Below are 9,968 nucleotides of genomic sequence, written 5' to 3'. Positions count from 1 at the left end.
GTTGCACTAGAAATGATAAATGGATGCTTATGCTGAGTGAATAAGGTAACCCAAAATGTACAATATTAAACACTAAGGGAAAATGATGAGAAAATGAAAATTCTTATTTTTTATAATGTCCGTGACGTCGAAGATTTTAGTGCATCGTGCCTTCATGATAATTCCTGTTAAATCACCCTAAATTGATATCAGTTTACAACAATTTGATATGAAATTTTGATGACCATATAAGGTAAAGATTCTTTTATATTATGTGTGGCATTTTGCTTGATCATGTCGTCAAATATTTATTCTGTGCAACAAGTCCACTTGTTATAAATGTTAGTTTTTTCGCTGAGTTTGTACTAAGTGGCTAGATTAACAGCCAGCACCATGGCCAGAATCGCACCACCCACTATAAACACGGCCAACACTACAGTCACTATATAACAGTAACACTTCTGTCGTCTAACACTCTCTTCCTCTTCTTTTATTTTCACCTGAAAAACGAAATCATTAAGGTTCAGGGTGAAGTTAATTGTTTTATACCTATTGTCGCGACATTGAATGACGAAGATCATGATTCTCCCCTTATTATAATGATGTGTATTCTGCATCTACGCGAAAATAATTCTATAGAAAGCAAACTTCAAAAGAGAAAAAAAGCTTAATATTATACACATGTACTTATTGTCCTATTATCGCATGTTGCAGATTTTATTTAGGAAATAAAATTTGTCAGAAAGGACACTATTTAGACGTTCGTAGAGTTGTCGTTCGTTCCTCTCTCACACACCTCTGCAATGGGCTCGCGTCAAGATTTTTTACGAAACGCAAAAAACATAACATTTCAAGATTATTTCAAATTAAACCAATAGTTTTATATCTATTTCGTAAATATCTATCTTTAAGGACTATCATTAGCTCAGACATTTAATTATAATGAATTAAAACAAACGCACTATTTTTCGTGCTTATCACTGTGATATACGCGAGCCAACGACAGAGGTAAATGTATGAGCCGATGGTAGAGATCGGTCTTATGTATGTTTTGTAAGAATTTCGCATGAAACCCTGGTAGCGAAGGAATTCTGGGAATGTTGCACCAGAAAATTTGCATGACGTATGTACAGATTTCATTCCGAATTTTCTCTGTTCTTACACGTTAGTCTATTGAGTTCGCTTCGCGAGCGGCGTTTCGCACCGCTCGCTACGCTCGCTAATATGATTATGTTTAGTTTTGTTTTTTTATGTCTACTAAACTATACTCACATTTGGCAACTGAAGTCTGTAAGGAAATTTCGAATCGTTTGGAACGATTTTGTTCTGGGACAGTCCTTTTTCGAACACGTTCCCCAGAGAGACCCCCGACTTTCCTGATTCTGATGGAGTGGGAACACCGTTCCTGCTATTATTTAAGGAGGCGGAAGTTGGCGTTCGGAATCCCCCTAGTTCTGTATCCTCATCGGATGTGATTGATTCCTCCCGTCGATTAATGAGCTGTGAGATTGACCTGGGTTCCTGATCAACACCCAGTGGGGAACCTGGTGGGGGAGTGACGTAGTGTCTTTTTTCTGTGGCACGGTGATGAGTTGGCACTTCCCGCAGACTCTCTCGCTCGTATTCGGAGGAAGCAGATGTCACGAAAGTTGCTTCCCTGCATGGATTTATGGGAATTGCAGGGTTATTTGGTAGGATACCTTCTATGTCATCCATAATTCATTCGATACCATGATTCATTCTATCGAAGAAAAGTTGGCCTTCTATTGAAACAAAATGGAGATGTAATAGAAATTTGTTTTGTGGATGTTCCTCTAAATAATTAAAAGTCATGTAACTGTACACAAACTGCATTTGAATAACATGGTTATGAAAATTACGTAGATATTTTAATTATTTATCACAAATACCCCGTACCATTTGATTAACTTGTCAAACTTATATAACTTGTGTTATATGAATAAGCTATGCCAAATGTCCTTTAATTCCAAAGACTTGGTCATATTTATAATAATTGTGCTTCTGTACAGAAAAGAGGAATTTTTTATGAAGTATGATTATTTTTAAATATTGGTCTACATTTTTCAGCAGCACTTTTAAACAACTCAAGGTTGTTTAAGCTTTTCAAATGTTAAAAAATACCTGGTTTCGACTCGAACAAGGAATTTAAATTTTGTTACCGGGGTAATCATATTGGGTCATAAAATATAACGACGTGAAGATATTTATTTATAATACAAGGAAGACATTTCTTCATTCAGTTCATTATACGTCTAGCGTAAAACTAGAATAATCCATGACTTCTTGCCATTGAGGGTTTAATAACTGTAAGTATATTGTATAAATGCACAGGTTTTACATTGTTTTGTTTTTTTCATTTGCATTCAAAATTTAGAGACATAAATGAGACATTTCAAAATTTATTCGGTTGTGTATACTACATATTGTATATTACAATTCATTTTTCGAGTGTTCGATATGTGAACCTCTCCAACTCATGTACAACTTAGATTCCTAAATACTATTTTCAGACTCATATATACATGTACGTATTTAAGCTATCCAAGATTATATTCGAATGAATCACTCAACTCGTATTCAACAGGAGTAAAGAAAATCAACATATGTCTATTATTAGAGAAGTGCGAGAGATCACAGTCCCTGGAATTAAAGATGGATACCACATTTCTGTAGATAATTATGGGAACATCGCAGTAAGTGATGGATATGGGCACCTAGTACAACTGGATCCGTCGGGATATTTGATTCAGAGAATTCTAACTGCTGGCGTAAGTGAGGGCTACCACTCAGTAACCAAAGATGGCGATTTATTGTTCGTGGATAAACCAAACCATACAATTAATATGGCGGACAATGCAATAAAAGGGGCAAAACTCATAACATCCGGAAAATGGCTACAATTTATGGACACTGGCTCTTGGAAACCATTCAGTATTTATTCTTCCAAACTCAACGGAGACCTTCTTTTGGGTATGAGCAAATGTGGCGAGGTGAGGGTAACGAGGTTTGATGAAACAGGAAGAAAAGCCCTTCAGAATATAGACAGAGATTTTAATGGAGAGGACTTATTCCAGCTTCCCCATTACCTCACTGAAAACTTCAATGGAGACGTCTGCGTTTCAGATTATGATAAAAATGCAGTCATAATTGTGGATAGAAAGGGTGACCTTCGGTCCACCTATAAAGGTCATAGATCCTATTCTGACTTCCGACCTTACGGAATCTTTGCCGATTCTGACGGACACATCCTTGTTTGTGACATGGAAAATGACTCTGTCCACTGCCTTGATCAGGAAGGACAATTTCTCTGTTTTGTTCTAACGCCAGGACATGGAATTAGCGGCCCAAGTGGATTAGGCATCGATAATCAATCTGTTCTTTACTTGACACAGTATAACACTAACAAAGTCAAGATGTACAGGTTCAATGTAGGTTCCTAATGGCTAATTAACAAGGGAGACGGACTAGAAGACACTGTGTTGTGAAATTAATTTTGTTTCATCATCCATATATAGCATATTCTTTATTATCTATCTTTAAGACTGAGAAAAATATCAACTTATCCTTCGAATTTGTAATCAAGAAACTTTATCTAAATGAAAAGATAGAGGACTTATACTCGGGCATTCAATTTATATCCATTCTGCCCAGTGTTAGTATAAATTGTATAAATACAGTAATAAAATACCTGAATTAAAATAATCGAAAAAAACTTTATGTTTTGGTGACTAGAACAGGTTCACTGCAGAATATTGTTTTGTGTTCAGTGTTTAAACTTTATGTTTTGGTGACTAGAACAGGTTCACTGCAGAATATTGTTTTGTGTTCAGTGTTTTAACTTGTATTTGAATTGTAGAATACATTGCAACAAAATCACAAAGTAGTTGGGCGAACAAGGCATGCAAAATGTCTATAGCTTTAAAAGTATATAAAAAAAAAATCGTATTCAGTTTGTGAATTAATTGTATTTCGAGTAAAGCGCTTCTTATTGAAAAGTATGAAATTATGACAAGCAAAACTTTCTGCAAAAATTCTCTCTCTTTTTTAATGGTATTTTTGGGGCTTGAAGACAGACAATAAAAAAATCCAGAATTTTTTTTTCTTTGAGACTAAAATGCTAACCAACTTACGACAAATATCGGCATTTAAATATGTATTGTTTGTGATATGACCCTTGACTAGTCCCCCTCCTTGATGAAAAAATAGGGGGGAAATTATGTTTTGGAAATGAAAAAAAGTTGTGTTTGCTATTAATATTATGAATTTACACAAGTCAGTATGAGATGAAAACTTCGGTATTTGCCTTACAAATTTCTGTGAACTCGAAGACATCCATGTCATTTGACCAGTGAATATATAGAATGAGAATTATAAACATATTTTTTAGCAATCATAAAAATAGAATCGTCATTACCACTTCACAAAATTAAGAAAATTTTAATCCTGCTCACAGTGCTCGATCGGCCAAAAGGTAATATATCTATAGCTTCCTTTTTGAATAATCCAATCTTAGCAATACACCTGTACATTGTTTGAAGTTTTCCTCATAACAAAAAAATATATATATCCAGTAAACAGCTGAATAAGTAAAATGCAGTTTGCTAATGACACTTTTTTGCAATTGACGTCAAACAAAATATTGAGCTTTTTTGATCATCCTTTCCCTTTTTTTTCAACAATAATTCAGCATTTATATTTAATTTTTACACAGGTACTTTGAGAAAATAATGTGTAGGCTTCAGCCATTTTGCCTATCAGAAATATACGCCACTGAATATAAAAGAAATTTGTGTTATAATTGAGATTTTTTTATTTTCAAATTTCTTATATGTAGGCATTTTGCTCGCCTTGTTCACCCATCTCCTTTGCTACAGACCTATATACATGTATATGGGGAGGGAGCAATCCACCTTCCTCCACGTTCTACGGGCCTACAATAGCCGGATTAAAAGTGATGTCATGCAATGAGAGAGTGAGAGAGAGTGACGGAGTTGAATTCATTCAGATTATAGAATTGGAAGGAATCTCAATGAAAACTCTAATGAAATTAAACGTCATGATCTACCAACGAGATTACAGTCAAAAGGCCAAGAGACTTGCTATAACATTGAACTAATTAAAATACGAGTCAATGATTAAAGTTCAATTCATTCGAGAATCAAGTGCAAATAGACCGGAGACAAATAAAAGGATGGAACTTTATGAAATTGTACTTTTGAAACAAAAAGATTTCGCAGCTAGGTTAAGGACGCCCATGAAATATACGCATTTATATATTCAGGGAAAATGAATACAATTTTTAATATTTCTTTTAACAGCAGTAGTTTTGGTAAATGTGAATTGTGGTGATTGCATTTGTATATATCGGGTCTCTGCTGAGTTCAGCCAAAGTGACATCGCTTACATCAGCTGTTTGTCACGTGACAGGTTTAAAATTGGACCATATATGTACTACTACAAAGATCGTAAAAGTTCAACGATATACGGACATTCTTCCGCGATAAAATTTATTTTGTTTTCTTTGAGACAAATTCCTTAACCCGAAAAGTGCTGGGAGCAACTTCCTCATGCTTGAGAATTGTTTAAAATTTAGCCGTCTTTCTATAAACCCCAGACAAAAATGTAATACGCATAGGAATAATGTTAGATTACGGAATAAATAAACAATGTACAACCAGCTCCCAGCACTTTTCAAAACAGTAGGAATAATGGCTACACGTGTTTAAAAATTCAGAATTTATAGTGAAACGGATATCGTTGAACTTTTGATATTTTCGAGGGGCTTGACCCCTCATTCTAGCATGTTACTGTACAAATGTGCTCCATGCGGCTATATATATTGTCTACACATTATCAATTTAGTTTGACAATAAAATGTGGATTAATATATTTCAGAATATGTCTCTCTTTTTGTCTGACTACGCATGTTTCGTATTTATTTTTATTTTTACAAGCCACGATAAAAGTTTGATCCACGCCTCAAATACAGAGAAACTGCGTGTCAAACTAAGAAATGACGTCATCTCAGTAAGTACAGCGAGATCAAGCTGGCTTTCATTCTGCATACGCTAAGTGCTATTACGGCAAGATAAGTTGCACATCCATTTATTTTTATAACATTTATGAGAAACGAAAGTATTTCGTGTGTTTTAAAAAGAACATTATAGTATTTATTCATCGAGATTCATTTGTATTGTTTTAACGTGACGTCATAATAGCTCTCCCAAACCTCTGCATAGGCTGACGTAGATATGGGAGTCCTTAACCTAGCTGCGTTGTTAGAAAATTCAACAACAAAAAAATCATTAAAGAACAGGCTTTGTTTGATTAGTATATGAATATATTTTTTTATATTTCAATTTTGAATTTCATGCATTTTAATATCAATTTTAGTTTTGTCTTGAAATTTTACAATCGGGATCGGGCAAAAGTTCTTTTAAAAGCTTTAAAAATAGGCCCTTACCCTTTTCAATGCTACCAAAACTCAAAAAATAAACAAAACAAAAAAAATTGAAACATGATCAACCTGCTCAAAAAAAACCCTGTTCATTCAGAAAATGTAGGTCAGATGCAGCATCCAAAGCAAATCTGGAAGTTTGTATCCTTAGACAAATTAGATGCATCATCAAAACAAGTTTATGTCACGATGTGGCTAAAAGGTTGTTTGGAATGGACCTGTTCAAAATTTTTAACCAGATCACCCATCTGGAAAATGTATCCGAAGCAAGTATAGAAGTGTGGAAATCTAGATGTAACACTAAAGCGTAATCACTATAGGAATAACTTTTACAGTTACCATAAAATGGCACCTAATTCGAAAACATTTTTAGAGTCTATTCCAAATTACTATAATTATACAAGTCCTTTCTGGACTAATTTTGCAAGGATGATAGGGAAACACACTACCAGACTTGTTTTGGATGGTTTCTGGATAAATAATCAGGTTAATGTTTTTAGAGTTGGTTGATTCCAAGCTGACTTGCTCTGTATTGTTTAATGGACTTTTGAGCTTGAATACTGTTCGTTATCTCCATAAATTTCATGTATAATCCCTTTCGTGACAACTCTTACACTTAAAATGCAAACTTAACTCCCTTATTATATAGAGAATAATACATGGCAAAATCTGTATCACATCCCATATCAACCCGAGACTTCAATATCAGCCCGAGGGCCGAAGGCCAGATGGCTGAGGGTTTTTATGGGTCGAGGGTTGATATGGGGTGTGATACAGATTTTGGCATGCATGGTTGTTTTTATTATATATTTGAAAATAGTGTCAAAAAATCGTATTTAAAATTAATTACTGAATTTTTAAATAATTGAATGTGTACTGTTTTTGATGAATTTCCGTTTCTCATTTTTTTTTTCAAAGGCAATGCATTTAGCGATAAGAAATGAAATAATGTAATTATAAATTAAACAAATTATTACTTTGAATAATTACTTTTATTACGTACTTAGTAATAAATACAGGTTGTTTGCTTATGCGATATGCCTGACGTCACAATAGATACCGCCTGTATCAGCTTCCATAACTGATACAGATCATGCAGGGCTGATATGAATCTGAAGGGCTGATATGGATTTATATCACACCCCTAGTAGTTTAAACCTTAAAACAGTACTTGTGACAATACACCTTTTTTTGTTCACATTTTCTAATTCTAAATCACTGTTCTTTTATAATAAGCTACATGTCAGTAGTCAGTGCATGATTATTTATTTGTATTTTGCTCAAGGTGATGTTTGTAATAAACATAATGAAAATACCCTCTTCCAATCACATCCTGTATCAGCCCTTAACCAATACCAGCCCTTGGGCCTTCGGTCCTCTTTCTGATCTTGGTGTCCCGGGTTGATACAGGATGTGATAAATGTTATGTATTATTCTCTATACACGTTTATTTAATCGCTATATCAACCTTCTCAGTTTTGAATTGGGTCACCTTAAATTGCAGTTATACTTATAATTCATCGGAGAGGAACAAAATTACATAACATGCATACAATAGGGAAATGTTTCTCTGTCACAGTCGAGTCGTTGCTGACAAGGAAAGAGATTGCCAATTTGTTTCCATCCTTTGCTGTTATTTTTTTTCTAACATCCTTCCTTAAAATCTAGATAAATTTCATGTAATTTTTATCTCACAAATGTCCTTTGAGTTTCAGTATACTAGTTTCAGTATACTAGTATGTCGGAATTAATGGAGTTATTCTGACATTCCATTTTTCAGAATTTATTCCCAGAAAGAAATTTATCTCCAACTAGTCCTGTCTATGAAGTCAAGTGTTGCAGATAAGAATTCATCAAGTTATTCCAAGACAGACCTTTGGTTTTTCAAAACTTATTCCCACAATGTCATATGCACGACAATTTAAAAACTATTCTAGGAATATATATCTGACTTTCAATTAATGATTGTCATATAAGTAGGTGTAATGTTGGTTATTTTGAATATTTAGTGTTTTATTACTATAGTTGATTCATTATCAAATTTCAACCTTAAAAAAAGTGCTTTTTAACTTACCTTGTCATTTTTTTCAAGAGAACTTTAAATGGATTCCAGCGTAAAACAATGTGTGCAGAGTGGGTTTAATTTTTATTGTTTTTTAAAACAATGACACTATAGTTTCTGTTTTTTGTTTTTTTAATGAAAACAAATGATTTGAATTTTGAATGTTGTTAAAAGTTTTAAATCATTTGTGTAGAAAAATGGCAAAGTTTTGTTTTTGTTTCGATATTCGATAAAATATATGTGTATCTTCATCAAAATGAAAATGCTGTTAATTGAACATGATTATTAATCTCTTCTCTCTCTCTAATAATAATAGCCATATATCATTTAAACGTTCCACAGACTCCTAAGTGCTACAGAGGTGGATAATATACAATTAATTATCCCTTATGAGGTCAACATGATGAAATAAGGACCCGAGACCTGGCCCACGAGGTGACCTGACCTGACCGAGGCCGCGTAGCGGCCGAGGTCAGGTCAGGTCAGCGAGTGGGCCAGGTCGAGGGTCCTTATTTCACCATGTTGAACTCATAAGGGGTAATCAATTGTTTTATTATACCGATATAAGTCAAGACAATTTTTGTAGGCTTAATTACTAAAATAATCAACTGTGTATTAGATCTACGATCTGTTATTATCAGTGTTTCATCGGGATCGGGATTCGCTAGTGAAGTTGTTTACTTTTCGCCTGCAAGTCTTGTAAGTTTTTGCACCGCCGATTTATTAAAACACTCTGTGATTGTCAGTAACATGCATTTTTATAAATTCACAAATACCATTTCCGAGTACAATGACAATCTGGTGCAGACTTTTACTGTACAAAAGAGCCAAGTCTGCATTCGTTGAATTTGACATTGTAACGAAAGTTTCAATGAAAACGATAAATTTTATGACGCATCTAAAGGACAATCGTATTCCGTATCATAAAAAGAATATACATATTTTTATAACGGCATTTTTTGTAATGAACAGTCATTACTGTATGCATTAATTTTAAAATTTGAATGGAATTTGGATTAACAGGTCATTTTTAGCGGTCATTATTTTTATTGACCGGTCATTATTATCAGTCTAGACGAACTCCAAAAACAGCGTTTCCGGAAGTAAGAAATTGAGACTGAAAAAGACTCCGAAAATCGAGTCCGCGCATGCGCACACACACAAAAAATGGCGATTTTTCGGCAAAAATGATGGGTCTACAAAAACTGTCCGTGCAAAGTTTTGGAAAGTATGGCAAATATATCAGTACTCAGAAATGCTAAATAAAAGACTTCGGAAGAGATCGTATTTGTCAGATTTTTGATTTTATTTGCAATAAAGGAGATATTTACTTCCAAAGTTAACGTTTCAAGTCAGATCAATTACAGAGAAAATGATACGTTTTGAGAAGTAAATATGCATAATAAAAGGGATATATATGCAAAATGGGACAATATATATTGTAACTGT

General features: G+C 34.0%; 2 protein-coding genes across 2 annotated transcripts; one reads left to right on the top strand and one right to left on the bottom strand.

The window, feature by feature from the left end:
- Positions 1-331: 331 nt before the first annotated feature.
- Positions 332-1,698, bottom strand: LOC133175952 (uncharacterized). Its single transcript, XM_061311106.1, has 2 exons — positions 1,252-1,698; positions 332-479 (listed from the first exon to the last, which is right to left on the bottom strand). The coding sequence occupies exons 1-2, from the start codon at positions 1,693-1,695 to the stop codon at positions 345-347; spliced, it is 579 nt and encodes a 192-aa protein (XP_061167090.1). The 5' UTR covers positions 1,696-1,698; the 3' UTR covers positions 332-344.
- A 548-nt stretch (positions 1,699-2,246) lies between these two features.
- On the top strand, positions 2,247-3,695 carry LOC133175839 (tripartite motif-containing protein 2-like). The gene is made up of 2 exons (XM_061310968.1): positions 2,247-2,306; positions 2,618-3,695. Exon 2 carries the CDS (start codon positions 2,844-2,846, stop codon positions 3,438-3,440), a length of 597 nt encoding a protein of 198 aa, XP_061166952.1. The 5' UTR covers positions 2,247-2,306; positions 2,618-2,843; the 3' UTR covers positions 3,441-3,695.
- The last annotated feature ends 6,273 nt before the right edge of the window (positions 3,696-9,968 follow it).

The sequence above is a fragment of the Saccostrea echinata genome, unplaced genomic scaffold (assembly GCF_033153115.1).
Source record: "Saccostrea echinata isolate AGI-Se365-2 ecotype Australia unplaced genomic scaffold, CSIRO_AGI_Sech_v1 ptg000064l, whole genome shotgun sequence".
Taxonomy (NCBI): Eukaryota; Metazoa; Mollusca; class Bivalvia; order Ostreida; family Ostreidae; genus Saccostrea; species Saccostrea echinata.
This window is presented reverse-complemented; position numbering and strand designations above follow the sequence as displayed.